Here is a 22080-nt window from a genome sequence, read left to right as displayed (position 1 = left end):
CTTCATGGCAGATAGATGAGGAAAAAGTGGAAACAGTGACAGATTTGATTTTCTTGGGCTCCAAAATCACTGTGGACAGTGACTGCAGCCATGAAATTAAAAGACGCCCTTTGGAAGAAAAGCTATGACAAACCTAGACAGTGTAAAAGGAGAGACATCACTTTGCCAACAAAGGTCCGTATAGTCAGAGCTATGGTTTTTCCAGTAGTCATGTATTCCCATGAGAGTTGGAACGTAATGAAGACTAAGTGCTAAAGAATTGATGCTTTTGAACTGTGGTGTTGGAGAAGACTCTTGAGAGTCCCTTGGACTGCAAGGAGATCTAACCAGTCAATTATAAAGGAAATCAGTCCTGAATATTCATTGGAAGGAATGATGCTGATGCTGAAACTCCAATACTTGGGCCACCTGATGTGAAGAGCTGACTCATTAGAAAAGACCCTGATGCTGGGAAAGACTGAGGGCAAGAGGAGAAGGGGGCAACAGAGGATGAGATGGATGGATGGCATCATCGAGTCTATGGACATGAGTTTGAGCAAACTCCGGGAGATAGTAAAAGACAGGGAGCCCTGGTGTGCTGCAGTTCATCAGGTGGCGTGTTGTCGGACACGACTGAGTGACTGAACAATGCAAGTCTAGAGCTGAGGTAAGTAGTTTTACTGCTACTGGGATAGAGCTCTCCTGAGAAAGAAGCCAGGACAGGAAGTGGGTGGAGCTAAGAGATGGAGGGCAAAGGATTCCCTGTACCACATCCTTTTGAGTTCCACCAGCCAGCAGATTCCCTTTTTTGTTTAAGCCAGATTGAATTCCACTTCAGCTTGGCCTGAAAGGCTCTTATTAATCACAGCTCTGCTACTTTGAAGATATATACTGTATATTTGAGAGCTCAAAGAGAGGGACTTCACAGGGAAAGAAAACAAATTACAGGGGAAGGCTACTTTTAAGGGCCTCCCACATATTTTATTACTTTGTCAAATAATGGAAACTGGTATCTCATAGTGTTTAAGAAACATAATACACACAGGAAATTAAAGGGTGAGAAATGTGTGCTGTATTTTTTTTTAAATCTTCGCACTTTTGAAAGCGTTCTCCAAATGTGGTAATTTTTATTATAAATCTCGAAAGAGGTTTCTTTTGTTATTGTGTTTAGCTATTCAGTTTTAAAATTACCAAGCTCTAAGTTACCCGAATACCCCAAAGTGCTCTATCAGAAAGAACATTCCGAATGTTATTTCCTGAATTCAGAGTGAGCTGATGCTGTTGATCGGGTTCAATGAAGAACAGCCTGTTCCACCTCTAATATCCTTGATTTAACATTAAATATAAATGAAAACACCCTAGGGTAGGGTGCTCGGAGCCTGTGATGAAAACTCATCTCTGACATGCTTCTTGTAAAAATCCAAGAATGTCAGCCCACAAAGCAATCCCATTTTATTAGACACAGAGATGTAGACTATTTTGTGCATAAAAATATAAATAGAACAGCAGCAAGAGGCTAAAAGGGAAAGAAGGATGTTTAACAATGATAAGTTCTCACATGGGGGGAAAATAACAAATCTTTTGTTTTCAAGGTCTTTTATTATTTGACCTAGAATCGGTAACAAATTTCACCTTGGTTGTTTACGCTGGAAATTCTCAGAATACAAAAACCCACAGATGTTGAAATAAACGTGAAATCCTATTTGGAATCATAACATATTACAACTGCTTCTGTCTAAATGGCAAGATCTACACTTTGGGGGTCCTTTTTTGTCTAACCGTATATATCACATGGAGATAATGTCTGTTTTATCTTCTCAGTTGTTTTCAAATGGCTTTATTGACTGCTTTTTAATGTCTACTACATGGTGATACATAAATTTGGCACACTTAATAAAGACTGATTTAAAACAAACAGAATACTAATAAGCAAAGGTGTTGAAATTAAGGCCAATTTGAGAGACATGAGCTCATATGTATGGATGTGGAATTGAAAAGTATTTCAGAGTGGATAAATGACACTAAAGAAAGTCCCCATTTTCCTTGCTTCTGCATATCATCCAACATTTAAAAAAAGACTAGGTGTTTACACTGGTAGTAAGAACATGCCATTTCTTTGTATTACTAAATAATGCACCTTTACTCTGAACTCCTGACTAGTTGGCTGGTGGGTAACACATTCTTAGTTATGTCTTGGAAGAGTTCCCCTTGGCTGGGTCATGCAAGGGTCCTGGGGATGATAATCAGCTCTCAACATTCAGGAAAGATACTCTGATGGCTGAATCCACACATCCACCACAGACTGGCTTGCTCAATATCTAAGGGTCCCTTGGGCACTGAGGGGCAGCAAGGAGTCAGAGAACATGCACACCAAGGAAGCACTGGGCTGACTTCTGGCTTCATCAAGTATTGCTCAGCTGACCTTGACCAAATCACAGCACTTTCCAGTTGAGTTCAGAGCCTTGCATTTAGTTAGCACCAGTCCTGTTTCCTGAACTATGTGTGTGTGTGCTCCGTCGTCCAGTTGTGTCTGACTCTGCGACCCCATGAATTGTAGCCCGCCAGGCTCCTCTGTCCAAGGAATTGTCCAGCAAGAATGCTGGAGTGGTTGTCATTTTCTCCTCCAGGGGATCTTCCCGACCCAGGGACTGAACCCGTGTCTCCTGTGTATACTGCATTGGCAGGCTGATTCTTGACCACTGAGCCACCTGAGAAGCCCTTAACTATCAATGAGTCCAATCACAGAAATGTGCCAGAATTTGTGTATGTGGCCCAGAAAAAGGCTTAATAAATGGTGGCTGCTTTCCTTTCGCTTTTTTTAAAAGATATTTCCGAACAAGTGCCTCTTTCAACAGCTTCTGTTTCCATGAGAAAAAAAAAAAAGGTAGCAAAGACTGTCAGGGGAGTACAAAATCTCTCTGTATCTTACTTGTTCAAAGAATCCTTTTCTGCCTCAGATTTATGTCAGTACATTTTTATAGATACTATTTATAACTAAAATCCACTATCTTACCATTCTGTTTATGAACTTGGGGGTCTCTGCTACCATACCAGCTGGGTTCCCAGCAGGGAGAGGGCGGATGTTGATAATTGCTACCTCCCTGCTCCCTACTCCCTACTCTGTTGCTTGGGAACAGGGACAGGACTTTCCTCATTACCTCCTTCCTCTCTTCTCAACCATCTCCTGGATATGGTGCCATCTTGGAACATTCTACCCACTGGAACCAATCATCTGCAGGAATTTGAAATTTGCACCCTCTTGAGGAAAATGTATGATGCATTGTCTATTGACCACAAGAAGCTCACGCTGGAAGCATTTCATAATAATCATCTCCAGTGGTCCTCAATGGGGTGGGCGCATTCCCAGTGATGGGGGGAGCACCACCAGGTTTTAGTGAATGAGGTCAGTTGTTAACTGTCCTTTCATTCAAAGACAGAGCTGTGCCATGAAACATGATCTCGGATGGAATACCTATGGCTCTCTATCCCCACGTTTTGATGGGTGAGGTCTCTCAAGCCTATAGGCTAAATCGGTCGGCACTCTTGTTTGTGTAAATAACGTTTTATTGGAACACAGCCATGTATGTTTGTTTACATATTAATTATGGTTGTTTATGTGCTAGATGGCAGAGTTGAGTTGTAGCAGAGACCATGGCCTGCAAAGCCTAAAATATCTACTGTCTGGTCCTTTGCATAAAAAGTTTGCTGACCCCTGGTTTAGGTTATTCATAACCTACTCTCAACCTCAGGAGGGCACACGCCAAATATCCCTCCATCTTTCCACACCCCATTCCCCCATTTGACAAAACACTCTTGTTCCAGCCGGAATACACAGCATACCTCATCCTACCACTGCCCACCTGTGTGGTCCCACAAGTCAAGTTCAACGCCAATCACTTCTGAGTTCTAGCACCTGCAGCATGAGCCTAGCTACCTTTGAAAACTCTGAGGTTTAGGGCTTTTAAATTGCTCCCCCAAGATATGTTAAACCTGAAAGATGAGACTTCTACTCAGGGTCCTCTCTGGTTTTGGTTGACTTCTGGGTTTGTGCTCCAATCCCCAGAAGCAGCAATGATGGTATCTGACATACAGAGACGGAGAAGGCAATGGCACCCCACTCCAGTACTCTTGCCTGGAAAATCCCATGGACTGAGGAGCCTGGTAGGCTGCAGTCCATGGGGTCGCTAAGAGTCAGACACGACTCAGCGACTTCACTTTCACTTTTCACTTTCCTGCATTGGAGAAAGAAATGGCAACCCACTCCAGTGTTCTTGCCTGGAGAATCCCAGGGACAGGGGAGCCTGGTGGGCTGCCGTCTCTGGGGTCGCACAGAGTCGGACACGACTGAAGCGACTTAGCAACAGCAGACATACAGAGAACAGCAGGTGACAAGTGACAAAGTGCTCCCCTGTACATCACCTCCTTCGACCTTGAGGCAAAGCCTTCCAAGTGAAAATTCTAAGTGATGATGCTGATGGTAACCTGAACAAATACAAAAGGAACTCAAATTTATGAGGAGTGGGGTTTCTGATCTTACCCCACTAAGAGTTTTCAGTTCAGTTCAGTCGCACTGTCATGTCTGACTTTTTGCGACCCCATGGACTGCAGCATGCCAGACTTCCCTGTCCTTCATAACTCCCGGAGCTTACCAAAACTCATGTCCATTGAGTTGGAGATGCCATCCAACCATCTCATCCTCTGTCTTTCCCTTCTCTTCCTGCCTTCAGTCTTCCCCAGCATCAGGGCCTTTTCCAGTCGGTCAGTTCTTCGAATCAGGTGGCCAAAGTATTGGAGTTTCATCTTCAACATCAGTCCGTCCAATGAACACCCAGGACTGATGTCCTTTAGGATGAACTGGCTGGATCTCCTTGCAGTGCAAGGGACTCTCAAGAGTCTTCTCCAACACCACAGTTCAAAAGCACCAATTCTTCGGTGCTCAGCTTTCTTTATAGTCCAACTCTCACATTCATACATGACCACTGGAAAAACCTTGACTAGACAGACCTTTGTTGGCAAAGTAATGTCTCTGCTTTTTAATATGCTGTTTAGGTTGGTCATAACTTTCCTTCCAAGGAGCAAGCATGTTTTAATTTCATGGCTGCTTTTAACTTCACCATCTGCAGTGATTTTGGAGCCCAAGAAAATAAAGTCTCTCACTGTTTATATTGTTTCCCCATCTATTTGCCATGAAGTGATGGGGCCAGATGCCATGATCTTAGTTTTTTGAATGGTAAGTTTTAAGCCAGCTTTTTCACTCTCTTCTCTCACTTTCATCAAGAGGCTCTTCAGTTCCTCTTCTCTTTCTGCCATAAGGGTGGTGTCATCAGCATATTGGAGGTTATTCATATTTCTCCTGGGAATTTTGATTCCAGCTTGTGCTTTATCCAGCCTAGCATTTCACATGACATATTCTGCACATGAGTTAAATAAGCAGGGTGACAATATACAGCCTTGATGTACTCCTTTCCCAATTTGCAACCAGTCTGTTTTTCCATGTCCCGTTTTAACTGTTGCTTCTTGACCTGCATACAGGTTTCTCAGCAGACAGGTAAGGTGGTGTCGTATTCCTATCTCATTAAGAATTTTCCAAAGTTTGTTGTGATCCACACAATCAAAGGCTTTAGCATAGTCAATGAAGCAGAAATAGATGTTTTTCTGGGACTCTATTGCTTTTTTGATGATCCAGCAGATGTTGGCAATTTGATCTCTGGTTCCTCTGCCTTTTCTAAATCTGGCTTTCAATGAATAGCGGGACAATATTTTGAAATATTCACTGATATTCACCTCCAAGCCCATTTCTTTACTCTGCACGGTCTGCTGTTTTGTTTTTCCTATGGTCAGCCAGACAACATGTAATCATGACTGCAGGACAACACAACATACCTAGATAAATACCTAAATTTCAGGAGCTAAGGGCTAGGAAGGATATTCTATAAATGAGAGTGAAGCTCCTTCCTCTCCAGAATGGGGACTAGCGAGAGGCTGGGAGAGATGGGGAGTGTCTTGGGGAAAGCAGAAGAGCACCAACTTGTGGGTGCCTGGGAAAGGACAGGTGTGCTTCTCCTCGTTTGAGAAGCTGATTCTCCGGGAAGAATCACTTGGGAACCACCACATAGCCTTGTGAAATTAAAGACTACAGTGACCTATGTCTTCTTTCCTAGCAAGAAGCTGGAAAGTGACAAGATCACAGAAGGAATTAGCCTTGGAATTATTCAGTGTCCCATTATGGCTCCGGAGGAGCAAGTGTACCCAAAATGATAGAGACATGGCTTTGGAAGGGTTGAAGATGGTGAACAAGGGATAACAAGTAGCTCCCTGCCTATGTGAGTGATCAAAAGTGGACCAGATGGGCACAAAGATGTCTCAGTGAATTCTAGTGAGATCGATGATGAGGCCAAAAACAGAAACACACTTCACCTTTCCAATGCCTTCTCCCATTGCACCAAGCCCTGTAAATGTAGACTCCACACCACAGCAAATGAGATGAATTGACCATGCCCTAGGATAAGGATTTGGAATAAAATTTAGATTATGACACATAACAGATAAATAACAATGCACATCTGAGGGTATGGCCTGAGATTTTTGCCAACCACAGCCTCCACTGTGTTGCCTGTAAAAACACAATCTGGCCTTGAACACCTGAGACCCTCTATTAAAATATCTAGGGAATTAGGTTTATAGCTTGATCCTGAGCATGTTCTGACCACAGGCTCACCAAGATAATTTTTTTTTCTTTTCAGCTACTTATACAAAGGGCATGGAAGAATTTATAAATTGCTAGTTCTAAAGGATTAATAGAACATGGCATAAGGCCAATAATTATCTTTTTCCATTTTTGTTCTTAATTCAAGTAAAGTACTTGTTCTTACAAGGTAAGACATTCAGTAGTCTCAAACATAGAAGATCACTGAAAACATGCCCGACCTTACATTTTTCTCTGCTTCTTCCATCTCCAACATTGCTTTTCCATACATGAGTTGCTGTTATAACCTTTATAAACTATGGACTCAAATCTCCTTTTCTACTTTATCCATATTAGAATGTTTCCCCACACTTTCCATCTTCTAGAATCCCATACTTCTTTCTCCCCAGGCACTATAATTTGTAATTGTCAGAAAATGTGTACACTGCAAGTGTGTATTAGGTGAGACCACCATCTGTAACCTCAGCATACTGAGGGGCTGTTCCTTTGTGTTTTCACTGAAAGCACTTGCTGGTTTTACTACAGGGAGGCTTTATTATGTCATACACCATCATGCATGTTTTATTTGCGAGATGCTCAGTAGATGTTCATTGCTTTGTTGTTTTACTACTCAGCACCAAGAGGCATCTAAGTCCAGCTGAAATTAGGAAGGTGACCTTCTGAATATATTCTTCTATAGACACAACACTCTTGGAACATGATCTGATGAGGAGGGACTGACAAAAAGACAGATATTATTGTTAGATGGGTCCCTTCTAATTGCTTCATTTCACTCTTATTAAGCTTACCAGGCTCCCACTGACCGCAGCGAGCAGGTACTCCTGAGCTCTTCCTACAAAAATCAAGACAAGCATTGGGCCAACTGGTGATAGGAGACAGGCTATTTTGTCTAACCTAAAATTGGAGTGGAGGTGTCGATGGGGTGAAGGCACTAAGATCCAGATTCTAGAGCCCTTTCCAGCTCTGTTGTTTGCTGGGTTCACTAAGAACCTAATACACTAGATAGCTGGCTTGGTCCCTTTGAACTACCAGGGCCCAGTCATTTGTACTAGCTTTCTACTACTCCCACTGCATATCCCCTTCGTGGCCCTGAGCAATTGTCCAGGTTAAGCAAGTGCTTCAACCTCTCTAAGCCTCAGTTTCCACTCTATAATGAGGGTACAATAAACACTATGTGCCCGCACGGCTGTTGTGAAGGCTACAAAGGAGGAGCGGGTTAAGAGCATTCACTTAGGAGCCGGACTTGGTTTTCCTCTACTGCTTACTAGCTGTGGGATCTTGAGCATATTTGTTAACTTCCCTGTATCTCAATTTCCCCATCTGTGCATCCTGTGCATGCTAAGTGGCTTCAGTTGTGTCTGACTCTTTGCGACCCCATGGACTTGTAGCACATCAGGCTCCTCTGTCCATGGGATTCTCTAGGCAAGAATACCAGAGGGGGTTGCCATGCCCTTCTCCAGGGGATCTTTCCGACTCAGTGATTCTTTACCAGCTGAGCCACCAGGGAAGCCCAATAATACTGGAGTTGGTAGCCTATCCCTTCTCCAGCAGATCTTCCCAACCCAGGAATCGAACTGGGGTCTCCTGCATTGCAGGCTGATTCTTTACCAGCTGAGATACTAGGAAAGCACTGATGAGGGAGGACAGAAGCAAATGTTGAGATTGTGATTCAGGACATTTATCTAGGCAATGGATATTTCCATGTCTGCCAGTTGAAAAGTGAGTGTCTCTCAGGAGGGTTTGGAGTTCCCAGAGACAAACGTAAGATCCATTTTACAACTCCCTCTCTGTGTATAAACCTGCCCATCCAGGCAGGACCAACAGCCACCCTCTACCACCATCACTACATTCCTGCGAATTCTCGTTCACCCCCATGGAACATTCTCACCCAATACCCAACACGATCCTCCCACTAAATAGAGTGCAATTACTTAGTAGTCTCCTCTGTGAGGGTAGGAATCCTGTATTTATACACTACCAGCATTCTACATGACATTTGCTATCCCCTTAATGCACAATAATTGTGAGCCCTATAAATTAATTAAATAAATTAAAAAAATGAATCTAATTGGATTGGCTAGCCTTGGGGGAATGGAGCATGATTCCTAATGTCTATGAGCAATTATATGCCACAGTTTTTTAAAAATAAAAATTTGGAGACTGTTTTAAGTTAATTTGTCTAATTGTGAAAAGCCAAGGGAAACTACCCTTGGATACTTCTAAAGAGAAAAGATATGGTAATTTGCAAAGGGCATGAATTCTTCAAAGATTTCAGTCTTCCACCACTAGAAAGTATGAGTTAGAGTTAACAATTTAGAAAACTATGAAATGAACGGAATTCATCTAATTTCAGTTGCTGCAATTATAGTTCTTTTTGAGGATACATGAAAAAACCCAAATGTGGTTACTATAGCAGTAAATTGGTCTCCCAGAAACTCATTTTCTCAAGAAAAAAAAGTCTACAATAGAGCAGCCAAATGATAAGAAAAATAACCCACAAAGAAACACAAATATATCTAGAAACAAAAAATGATCCATGAGCAAAAGTGGCAAAAATGGGGGAAAAAAAAAAGACCAAAATAAGACCATGTAGGCAAGTAAGTGGATGCCAATTTTTAAAGGGAGAATTTTACGTGTTATTAAAAAGATGAGGGTTTTCCCAGATTTCCTCAATGGGTAAGAAAATGAGATATTTTATCAAACAGAAAGGGAATTCATCTTGTATAAGATACAGACGTTAAAACATGTATTGGCTGAGAAGCCCAATAAAAAAGAGACTCTTTTACAAGAGCTGAATTTTCAGTGCAGTATACATATGGCAGATAGAAGACTAAACTGGCAGAAAGACACATGAACATTTTCTAATGGATGAACTTTTTCATTAGTGAGAAATGCACTACTTGAAAATTCTGGTTTAATGAGTTTGAAGGTATCTGCTCCAATAACTACACAGCCAGCTGCATCTCACCTCTGTGAATTGCACTGCCACTGTACTTAAGATTTGTTTGATTAAAATAAAGTACCCTGTTACTTTTATAAAGGTACATTTACTGCCCTGAGATTAAAAGGGAGTAAGTTTAGGATGATGTGCTCACCCTCTCAGTACATCCAGGCCTATGTGTGTGTGTGTTTTAATTTTTTAATGTGTTTTATTTATTTTTGGCTGTGCTGGGTCTTTGTTGCTGTGAGGGCTTTTCTAGTTTCAGCGAGCCAGGGCTACCCTCTAGTTGTGGTGCTTGGGCTTCTCATTGCGGTGGCCACTCCTGTTGCAGAGCACATTCACCTACCGAGGACTTCAGTGGTTGCAGCACCTGGGCTCAGTAGCTGTGGCGCACTGGCTTAGTTGCTCTGTGGCATGTGGGATCTTTCCAGACCAGGAATGCAACCTGTGTCTCCAGCATTGGCAGGTGGATTCTTTACCACTGAGCCACCAAGGAAGCCTCAGGCCTATGTGTTTTTATCACTAACAAAACCCTTTCGAATCTGACAATCCCCCCATGTGGCTAAGGTGGGGGCTTGTCTGTCTTGAGGGGTCCCAAATGAATAGATGTGATGTAAGCTCCCCGAAGGCTCACCTGTCCCTGTAGATCGGGTGCCTAGCTCTGTGGCCTGCATCTAGAGTAGGTGCTGTAAAAACGTATGATAAATTGGTGAAAAAAATGTATGTTTTCGTGAGGCATGGATTCATTTATCTCACATTGAATCTCACGGAATAGCTGTAGGAGGGCTTGAAGAAAACCATCTAAATCGTCGTTTTTTGCAAAGAGTGCTGTTCAGACCCACTCCCTTTCAACACATCGTTAGTGGGCACCTCCTGCGGGCCTGGCATTGGACCTTGCTGTGGGGACATGGCAGAGGACAACACAGACAAGGTTGCTTTTCATGGAACTCGGGATCCAGGTCACCTGATTTGACAACATCAAGCATCACTGCTGAATCAAACTGTGTCCCTGTCATCCATCACTGAGACAGCAGCCAAAGGATGCTCAGACTGCATTCTAAAGTCAATTGCAAACAAACGGGATTCGTCAGAACTTTCTAAAAGGAGGCAATTGACTTTAGAATGTAGTCAGAAGCAATGCCGCTTCTGTCCTTCTCCTTCTAGAAAGAGTGGGGGAGAACCAAGGAGCTGTGAGAAGGGCCATGAGGCTGTGAGAGTTCACGTCCCTCTGTCAGGGATGAAGTCAAGTGGACATCTTAAAATATAGCCAGTCTGCCTGGTGCCGTACCCAAGAGGTCTTGCAGGAAAGCTAGTGCCAAGACACTGCCCTCCTCTTCCGCCACCAAAGAACCCACAGGTGAGTCTCACAGAAGAGCCAGTATGGGCACTTCAGGAACACAATGGGGGTGACAGCCAATGCTAATCAGAGGAGAAGCCACAGTTCACCCCAAAAGGGCTCAAACTGTGACCTCAGCTCACCCTCGGCCACCTTAGGGATGTGGAAGGGGGCCGGGCTGAGATAATGGCAAGAGAGTTTTATGTACCTGCTTAAAAAGCATGAGTGCTTTCCACGTCAACCCGTTTCAAACACCATGCCCCATCATCAAGAATGTGGGAATCCTGCAGTAATCATAACCCCATCCTGAGTAAAATCCAATACATATATCATTTGGATTTTAATCTAAATTTGGCTTAACCAAAGAAAAGGTGATTGGTTACCTTAAAGTTTCCTAAAGCAGGGGTCACACCTTTTCTGACAAGATCAGATAGTCAATATGAGACTTCCCTGTGGGCCCCAGGTTGCTCTGAAGGTACAGGGAGCAGACCTTCTTAGATCCTGCTCTATCTAAATGAATGGGTATGGCTGGTTTCCAAGAAAACGTTATTTATGGGCTCAGAAATTTGAATTTCAAATTATTTTTCTGTGGCACAAAATATTCTTTTATTTTTTGCCCAACTCTTTTAACATGGTGAAAACCATTCTTAGCTCCTGGCTGTCCAAAACAGGTGGCGGTTGGATTTGGATTGCAAGCTGTCGTCTGCTCTCCGCTCTTTTAATTGGTTCATCTATTCAACTACTCTTCACTGAGCTCCATTATATAAAAAGTGTGATACAGATTTTTGTTTACAGAGATGCCATTTTCTTTCACCATGCTTTAAACCAGAAGGGAAAAATCTTTTTCTGAAAAAAAGAAAAAATCTTTCTAAATGCCCTGAAAGGATGGCTAGAACATGATCACACGCTTAAGATGACTTTTTCTCCATCTCTGTCTTGCAGCAGGTGATTTAGTCACAGCAAACACAAACAGAGATATTTTATTTCTTCTGTCATCCTCTGAGCACAGAAATCAATAGGACTGATCACAGGAGCATGTGTTTAGGGGACAACATGAAGACCGTGCAACCTGTCATCAGCCCCACCTCTCCAGGATGTGAGCCCACAGAAGGCTCAGAGCCTGCCGGCCCGAGGTGTGTCCCCCCGACACCTACATGCATTTCAAGAGAGACTGGTTTCTAAACGGTCACATTCCAGCTCCCCCCAAGGGCTCTACATGGCGGCAGCACTCCTGACCCCTGCGTTCCTGGTCCCCAGGAAGAATGGCTCCTGCCCTAGGGTGACTGACATGCACCTCAGTGCTTGCTCCCCGGGAGGAACTCAAGGGGATTTGGACACCCCACGAGCACAGGCACTTTGCCATCCAGTTGGGAAGGCTCCACTCTGAGGCCAGCACTAAAGTAGGGTGACCAGACCAACCACCTCAGAAGAAGGACCATCTCAGGATGTGGGCCCTTTGCTGCTAAAACTGGGAGGGTTGGTTACCCTAAAAATAAGTGTCTATTTCTGTTTCTCTGTCTTCTCACCACTGTCCCAGTTCCTCCCAGGATGTGTGACCAGACAGCACTTCGGGGTAAAGCAGAAACTGAACTAAGCTTGGGAAAGAAAGTTTCTCCAAAAAACCCTAGAAATACATTTTTGCCTTTCTCAGGGTACAGATGTACCTTTCTGTTATGAGAGAGCGTTAAGTGTTAGAAGATTCCTATCTCAGTTTATTTAAAGTGTCCTGAGAGCCTTCCGCTTCCATCTTGCTTCAGAAGATCGGTTTATAAAAGATGTCACACAAGCTCGTTAGTATCCCTTGATGCTGGGCAGTACGAGGGGGTCCATTCATCTAACAGATACAGCTTCATTTGGAAAACTTCGCAAGACCCCTTTGCCCTAGATTCACCGTGGAAGTAGAACTCTTGTGGGCTTCAAAGAAGACTGTTGACCCTATTTTAACATCACATAAAATACATTTTCTGACACCCCTTTACGAATATCACATAACATTATTTACATCTATGCTGAAACTAAACCAATAAACCAAGCACATTTTAAAAACTGTTCTACTTTTGACCTAATGATCCTGTTACCTTGGTTGATGATTTGAAAATTCAGTAATGAATCACAGTCAGGTATGAAAAATTAGTGAACTGCATGTTTCTGTATCCATGCGATTACGTTTAGAAAAGTATTCACCACTTAAAATGAACTCAACAACGGCATGTTGATCTCCTTGATTATGGAATATCAATGTGTTAGTTATTTTGAAAGGAAACAAAAATGCAACACTTGGTTAGAGCAGTGGTAATACGACTGTTTCATTCAGCGTCTGCAGTCTGAACGTTTGCAGAACAGACAAGTAGGTGTCTATTTACAGAGCCTGGTGATTTACATTAGAGGTCAGTGTCAACAGCACTTTCAAGGTGATTGGGTCTGCTTGTGTTTCTGCTCTGAAATGGCCCATGGGAAGCCCTTCCTCTGCAGAGTGAGGTCTCAGAATTGTGCAGCCTCCTGATGGAGCCCGAGTGAGCAAATCACTTACCTGACTAAGTCAATGACTCGCTCCCTTGGTGCGGCGCTGACTGCCTCATCGTTGATCATTACAATCTGATCTCCCGGGATCAGCTTGCCTTCAGATGGGCCACCTGGAGACAAAGGAAAGTAAAGAGCAGGTGAGAAGCCCAGTGGTCATCCGTCCATGTGTAGCCTCGGCTCCTAGTCATGACTTCTTGCGAGCAATGGATGTTATCAGCAAAAACAAACCCCACCCATACATGGGTGTTCACTTCAATATCCTTGCCAACATTAGACAGAACTGGGGAGGTGGGTGGGAGCTTTGGGGAAGCGCCCAAGGCCCAGGGTGCACCCGGGCTGATGAAATCAGAAGCTCTGGAGGTGGGATTCAGGAATCAACATGGCTCTTAAACTTTCCAGGCAAGGTGGAGACTGGTAATGCTTCCCGCACTTTAACAGGCATATGAATCACGTGGGAATGTGTTGCCCTGCAGACTGACTCTGTACGTGAGGAAGACAGCAGGGGGACAGATGGCCTGTCCCACAAGGTCCTGGTGGCTGCTGAGGCTGCAGGCCAGCTGCCCACACTCTGAGTGTCAGGGCCCTTAGAAGAAGGTGTTTCCCTGACAGGTAGCTGGTCAGCAGGGCTGATGCCTGGCAGCCGAAGTTTCGACCACCTGAGCACACCTGGATTTGAATACAGCTACATTTGCTTCTTCTGTACAACAGGGAGACGGCACACTGTGGGGGCCTGGAAGACAGCTGAACACGAGGGTGCCAGGAAGGACCTGCGGGATTCGACTTTGTGTTATGCGTTTTGGGGAAGAGGGTTCAAGGAAGCAGGGCTTTGCTCTCAGCAACTGGGGGGAATTCTATTATGAGCATTTAATACGTATTGCCTGACAGGTGGGAGGAAGGAAGCTGGCTTTGGTAAGAAGCCGTGGTCTACCATGACTGCTGGGAGATGAGGGCATTGGGTTGTTTCTATGGTTTGGACTGTGTCGGGATGTTTGTGGTGGGGCTCACATGTGATTGCAGAGGATTTGTCATCCATCACAGCCTCTTTCAATTCTTTTTCCAAGGAGCAAGTAGAGAACAAATATTTGTTGAGCATTTATTGTGTACCAGGCAACAGGCTAAGTGCTTTAACTAGTAACCTCACTGAATGCTATAATCCCTTCCATATAATGACATGACTGAGGTTTACACAAGGGAAAAGAATTGCCTGGAAGGGTTGGACTGGGTCTCAGCTTAGGTCTGTGAATGCTTCCATGTTCAAGGTGGCCAGCATCTCTTTTGAACTTCCTCCTCTAACTCAAAACCTGGTCACTGACAGGTCTCTTGACACATAAACTGAAAGACATAGCTGCATGAAGCACACATTTGTACTAAACAAAACCTGAAAGCAAATACTTTGATAATATGAATTGCTTTCACATGTCTAATGGAATTATCCCCTAAATACTGATCTGGTGCTATATGGTACTGGAATTTTAATTTTTTTCCCAGAGGTCTATCTGGGTAATAGGTACAACTGAAAGGTTATTTTTCAAACATTGTCAATTCATGTAGTGATTGAAATGGACACAACACTCAGAACATGGAACTCAAAGTAATTCAGCTGTTGTCTACCCACCAGACATTTGGCATACATGTCTCTCAATCTGGAAGAGACATTTGTCTCCTTTCTGCGGAGTGAGATAGAAGGGAGAGCCTTTATGTGGCCCTGTATCAGTGATAGAAAATACTCATTTCCAGATGTGGGAACTGAGATTCAGTGTTTGCACACAAAAGGAATTCTGAAAGTCACTTGAGGGACTTTTAATGATGACTGGATTACATATGAGCAAGTCACTCAAATTCAAAGAAATGGTTAGAAGTCAAATGCTGTTCAAACACAGAAAAATCTCCAAAGTAAATGTTTGCAGAACGGATGTTAACTAATCTGATGAGAAAACCATATGCAGATGAACAAGACTTAGTCTTACATTTGACCTATGTTTTTTGATCACATGGAAATACTCTTTCTTAAGCAAGAATTATAGGAGGAAGCAATATACAGTGCCTTCCGGAACATGAAGTGGGGGAATACTTCAGAGGACTCTCATGCCCTTTACTCTGAAGGCTGGCTGGTCTACTATAGAATAATCTGATCTTACCATTGGAATCACTTGACTTCAATAGAGTTATTTTATGAGAGATACAATTTGTATGACTGCATTTTAATTCTTAAAAATGACTGGAAACAGTGCTCTTTGACTTTAGTTTTCGCTTTTTCTATTCTTCTCAAAATTGTCTTAAAGTAGGTAAGAGTGTAGGAAAGTTGAGGGCAAGGAAGGGAAGAGGCTAAAGGAACAGTAAGTCAATACAAGAAAATGAAAAACCAAACCCGAATCTCCAGTTAGCACTGAGGAGGACATATACATTGGAGAATTCCACAGAGATGTTAAAGTGTCCCACTATTACAAAACTGCATAGCCAATGGGACCCTGTTGAGGAAAAAATGTGTGTGCACACACATACATACATATAGTACTATGTATATGTTTATATATGAATGATACATAATACATGCAAATGTATAAACAGAATGGTCTTACTATATGTATGCTCTCCATGTATATGTTAATAATGGTTAACACTCAGTAGTTGGAACTCAGGTGATTTTTTAAAAACCTTTATCCTCTTACTACCTACATTTTTTTTAAGAAGAGTATATGGATTATTTCATTATTATAAAATACAAAAAAATCTCTTTTATTTTGAGAGTAAAATTCTCAAGTGCATCGAGTTCAACAACTATAATCTATAGCTAATAAAATAAAAAGCTCAGCAGACAAAGTATGAAGCTGTGTGATGAAGCAGTGGTAGGAGTGAACAGGAAACTTACTCTTCTCTGCACAAGTCTAAAGAGGTTGACTGTATCTGCAGTCCTTGCCCTGGGCCATATTGTGTCAAAATGAGGAAAAATGAAATCCACTTTAATGATCTATACTAGCCCACTAGTTGGCTTTCATTCCCCCTAACTGACAGACTCAACTGGCCGAATATTTTAGAGTTTAACATTAACAGATATTAATCTGGCATCCTTCCAATACATTTCGTTCCCTCCCTATGGTCCTCCTTATCCAAAGGATGTAGAGAAGTTACATCACCCTGAAATGGAGGGGAGTTAACACAGAAGCTAAAAACAACCTAATAAGAGCAGAGGCAGGATTCAAGTCCATCAAACCCAGGCAGTCTGATGCCAGAGTCTGCACTCTTGACTACAGAATTTTCCTTTTGAACTCTGTTACTGATTTGAAAAATACTGGAGAAAAACAGCATAGAGGATACTTTCCTTTTGTCTGAAAATAAATCCAGTACAAGTTCATTAAAATAAGTATATAAATACACATAATTAATAAATAATAGAAAGAGCATGGTTTCTGGCAAAGGCAGCCCACATCAGGCAATGATACTACAGTCCATTATATTCAACTGTGTTGACAGTGGGACATCTCTACACTGAGAATGACTGAGACCAAGTACATTCATTATCTGATCCTATGAGAGAATTTAAGAGATTTGCCACACACTGTATCAGTTAGCATTTACAGCATAACAAGACATCCCCAAACTCAGTAGGGTTTCCTTTCATGCATATGGGTCTTTAGAATGATTGTGGATTGGCTGATCAAGGGCAAAGTTAGCTGGGCAGTTGTGCTGTACACTGAAGGTAGTCTGTAACAGCTCTCAGCTGCAGGCTGGTTGCCTTACAGGTTCATTTAGGAGATCAGGATGAAGGGGTAGCAGCCACTTCAGGGAAACTCTTCTTACGTCTATGGCAGAAACCCAAGAAACAAGCTCAACTAGGCAAGCACATTTCAAGCCTTTGCTTATGTCATCTTTATGTCATCATCTAATATGACACTGGCCAAAGTCAATCATCTGGTTCAACCCAACAGCTATGGGGTAGCGAAATATCTTCTGCCTCTAGTGGAAAGAGAGAGGAGTACATTTTTGCAAAAGAAGGCAACCACTCCCAAAGACCTAAATCCTAGAGAAACTTAACGACGATTTTGTGGTAAGGAGTTTGTCCGGAGCTGACTGAAAACAGCACAATGCCTGCTTCTTAATACATGCATTCATACATTAAGAAGTGGGTCATCTCCATGGTAACAAATGATGGATGGGTGTTTTGCTAAGTCTGGCAATATGATGGATTTGGAAGTTTAAAAGCTTGTTTGCAGAGCCATTTTTGTACCTCTGCTGGTCTGGCTTTATCCAGGTGCTGGGAAAACTTAACTAGACTTCACAGACTGAGACGGGACAGTATGAAACTTATGAAATGGAACAGTGGTCGTGCTGGCAAAAGGTCCTGGAGACCAAGCAGAGGGGTTGGGTGCTTACCTGGTGTTACTGAGCGGACGACCACGGGCTTCTCACTCCCTGCCACGAAACCAAACCCCAGCACAGGGTCCCGCCTCATCTCCACCCTCCGTGGGGCTGGAGGGATGATTGGGCAGCTCTCCAGCCGAGGGTCATCAAATGGGATTGCTTGCGTCATGTGACTGTGGGCAAAGCACACACAAGAGAGAAGAGGCATCAGTGTATGAGTTTCAGGTCACAGCACCTTCTCTAGCTGCAAAACCGTCTATTCTCTGTTGGGGAGAGAGCACGGAAGACGTGGGGAGATGCACTGCCACGCTTCTTCCTTGAGCACCCCAGGCCCACATCTGCTTCAGGCCTTTGTACTGGCTATTTCTCACCCTGAAATCCTTGTCCTTCAGATATGTGTGTGGCCCAGTCTCATCTCTCTCAAGTCTGTGCCTAAATGTGGAGCTTAAAGAGGACTATCCTGGTTACACACGCACACTTAAAATCGCAACCCTGTCTCCCCCCTTTCCCTCTTCTATTTTTTTTTCTGTTGTTGTTCCAAAGCACTAATCACTTGCTAACATGTTATGGAACCTACTTAATCATTCTGTTCTCCACACCAGAATGTAAGCCTCATGAAGCCAAGGGATTTTGTTTCATTCTCTGATTTATCCCAGATGCCTAGAATAATGCCTGACACATAGTGGACTCTCAATAAATAATTGAATTACCGAGTAGAGAAAAAGACAACTCTTTATCAAATTATAGCTGATCTGCTGAGAAAGAATCTCAGAATATCCTGGACCTTTAGTGGGTAACACGTATGGCTTCTGACTCCAGTGAAATTGAAGTGATGGGGATCATTTGGGTGGCAATGGGTTATCCTGGTGTCAAATACAGTCCCCCTTTTCAAAGTTGAGGAATTAACTCTTGGTGTTTCTATTCCAGAAAAACATTTAAATTATTTAAATGCTTTTGTTAACACCTAAACTTTGGAAGGCTTATCGATAATCTAAACTTGAAATCTGTACAGCCTTCAAAAATTTTCAAAGTGCTTCCATAAACAGCTCATTTGATCCACAAAACAATCTTAAGCATGAAAGAGCAGAACAGGTATTACTATCTGCATTGTGCAGGGAGGAAACTGAGAATGCTGGCTTATTGTCACTCAGGGCCCATGTGCCAGAGAGTCAGGTCGAAAATCAGCTCCGGTAAGTCTTCACTCATGCACATCATCCAAGGCAGACTTCATTGGAGAAGAGTTATTAGTGTGAACACTAGAAATCTCCTTAAATATGTAAGCCAAGATTATTTCAGTGACACAGACTTAATTCAATTTTTCTCTCTCTAATCTTCTTCAATAAGGAAAAGAAGATCATTTTAAAATACCTTGAAAAGATGCTACTCTACACACCATCTGGACAATGTATTGTTTAAATGTAATCAAGAAGGAAAGAGAAGGAGGAACCCTGTGGTCCTTCAGTGTAATTCATAAGAGTTGAGAAAAATCAATGAAAACCCTCTTTTTGGCATATATCACTGGCTAGGAAAAGAGAAGTTTAAAATCCCTTTGAAACAGAAAGGAAGGAAATGTCTTTTCAATCCAGCAGTTGGTGATCTGGAACACCAGCAAAAAGAGAAGTCGCAAACTAACCCTTTGCAGGTCATGTGCTGACACTCATCTGTTACCTCCTTTCATCTTCACAAAGCCCACTGATAGAAGGAGTTGGACCCCACCACCTCCTCTTTGTAAATACCCAAAGAGGAAGAAGAACTGGGCCAGGATCACACTCTTCTCAGGTGTAAAGCCAGGTGCTATTCACATCACGTCTTCTGATTCTAAGCGTCACGTGCTTGACCAGCTACATCATTGGCAAGGACAGTGCAGAAGGAGAACGCGGGGCCCTCCTTCCACCAGGACTGAGAACTTCAGGACAGTAGAAGGTGAAACTCGGTCCAGGGTCCAGTGTGACTGCAGCATCACATGCCCATGAGTTTGGCCTTGGTAGGGTGCTATCTCCAATGTCTCACTGGAGTGGTGGCCTCCACAGCAGTACCTGAGGCAGATGGTCCCTTGCCTTCCTGGTGCTGGCCCCGCACTCCACTGAGGCAGGGGCTGCTTCCCTGCACCCCCCAGCTCACGGCCATGCCTAGCCACCAGGCTGGCCCGCTCTGGGGGCACCCGCTGACAGTAATCCTGGTTGATGGGCTCGTCTACCACTCTCTATCTGGTTACCCTGGTCTCCGTTGCCTGCAGGCCCTCCTCCATGGAGGGCTGGAGGTGGACATTGCTGGAGCACCTGGGTATTTCTTCAGACCCAGTCCCTTGCTGGACTTACACCTTTGTGCTCAGGATGTAGTGGCAGCAAGGCAGCCACCAGCTACAGCAGCCTCCTGCAGCCATTGGCTGGAGCCACAGTGGGCCCCTGGCTAAGCAAGAGTCCATGGGTGAGCAAAAGGTCAACCAGTGACTACTAGTGGCCCCGCTCAGCTATTGGTCGGTTCCACAGTAAGCTCCTCCCCCAACTGAGGGAATAATCGTAACTGTCAGTCAGGGAACTTTAGTGGTTCTGCTCAGCTATCAGTCGGTTCCACAGTAAGCACCTCTCCCCAGTGAGGGAACAGTGGTAACTGTCAAGCAGGGAGCTTTAGTGGCCCGGCTCAGCCATTGGTCGGTGCCACAGTGGGCCCCACTCCCTCCTTCTGACATAAAAGGAACCTGAATTATGACTGAGGGAAGGTGGTTTTTTGAGGTGCTCATATGCCATCTTCTTAGTCTGTCAGCTTTCAGATTAAAGTTATTCCTTGCTCCAATAACTCGTCTCCCAGGCCGGAAACAGGCGTGGCTGTTTGAGCCTGTGGGTGAGTGGGGTTACCTGGGGGTCACGGACACTGTGCTGTTCTCTTGTGTCCTCTGTAAGAGGGCTCCATCTCAGAGTGTAACAAGAGAGAAGAACAAACCTGACTCCATATTGGATCTGTATCTTTAGCTCTAACCCTTGTGCTCTGTTGTCTCTGCTTAGTTAAGAGGCCTCTGCACCTTTGTAAAAGAACATTGCCTTGTTCAAGGTTTATAGGAACATTGTAACCAGACCTATGTAAGAAGAAAGAATACTGACACCAAGAAGTTTGTAACAACCAGCCACACCCCTATTCCCTTTAGTATAAAAGAATTCTAACTCAGGTAATATGGGACTTCTGGACACTAGTTCACCATCTTCTTGGTTTGCTAGCTTTTTCAATGAAGCTGCTATTCCTTGTCCCCAAAACTTGTCCCTTGATTTGCTGGCCTGTTGTGTGGCGATCGATTTGAGCTTGGGTTCAGTAACATGAGTGTGCTGTACTCTAGCTACATTTTGAAATGCGTCTCTCCTTTTATCCCCAGAGGGAAGAAAGGAAAAAATGGAGAGGAAATACACATTCTTTGGCCCTGAGCTCCGAGTTTGCAACAGAATCCACAGAAGACATATTCTAAATGATGAAGAGATCACAGAGGTGACGTAGCTTTCTAATAGTCATAGAAGTTATGTTACAGAGAACCAAATTCTGGCTGGCATAACTCAGTTCCAAGTGTAGAGTGGGACTAGGGAAGATGAGTCCCCATGTTGCTGCCAGTACTGTGAGAAGCTTCCAGCAGTGGTGCCCAAACTTTACTGCATATTAGAATCATCTGGAGAACATTAAAAATCCCTAATGCCCAGGTTTCACCCCAGACTAACTATATGAGAATATCTAAGGGTGAAAGCCAGGATCACTTTTCAAAAAAGATTTCCCAGGGGATTCCAAAGTGTAGCAATGTTTAGGGATCATTCATCTGTGCAGTGGAGAAGGCAATGGCACCCCACTCCAGCACTCTTGCCTGGAAAATCCCATTGACAGAGGAGCCTGGTGGGCTGCAGTCCATGGGGTCGCTGAGGGTTGGACATGACTGAGCGACTTCACTTTCACTTTTCACTTTCATGCATTGGAGAAGGAAATGGCAACCCACTCCAGTGTTCTTGCCTTGAGAATCCCAGGGACAGGGGAGCCTGGTGGGCTGCCGTCTATGGGGTCGCACAGAGTCAGACACGACTGAAGCGACTTAGCAGCAGCAGCAGCATCTGTGCAGGGAAGGGTATGTTCTAGTACCTTCTAGATAACAGGAAAAGGGACCACAACTAATGTCCCTAGCAACCTCCCATAGCATCCACTGCAAATGTAAGTTAAAATATTTACAGCATCTCTAGAAAGATCATCTTCTTTCCACTTACATGATTA

General features: G+C 43.6%; 1 protein-coding gene across 1 annotated transcript in view; it reads right to left on the bottom strand.

Moving 5' to 3' along the window:
• Nucleotides 1–22080, bottom strand: part of FRMPD4 (FERM and PDZ domain containing 4) — a 213964-nt gene that overhangs the window by 81032 nt on the left and 110852 nt on the right. The window contains exons 3-4 of the mRNA XM_055563177.1: nt 17857–18017; nt 13493–13595 (exon numbers count right to left, since the gene is read on the bottom strand). Coding sequence (XP_055419152.1) covers nt 13493–13595; nt 17857–18017 — 264 coding nt within the window. The remainder of the gene's footprint in view (nt 1–13492; nt 13596–17856; nt 18018–22080) is intronic.

Source organism: Bubalus kerabau, chromosome X (genome assembly GCF_029407905.1).
Source record: "Bubalus kerabau isolate K-KA32 ecotype Philippines breed swamp buffalo chromosome X, PCC_UOA_SB_1v2, whole genome shotgun sequence".
Taxonomy (NCBI): Eukaryota; Metazoa; Chordata; class Mammalia; order Artiodactyla; family Bovidae; genus Bubalus; species Bubalus kerabau.
The sequence above is the reverse complement of the archived record's forward strand: the minus strand, read 5'-3'. Positions and strand labels throughout refer to the sequence as shown.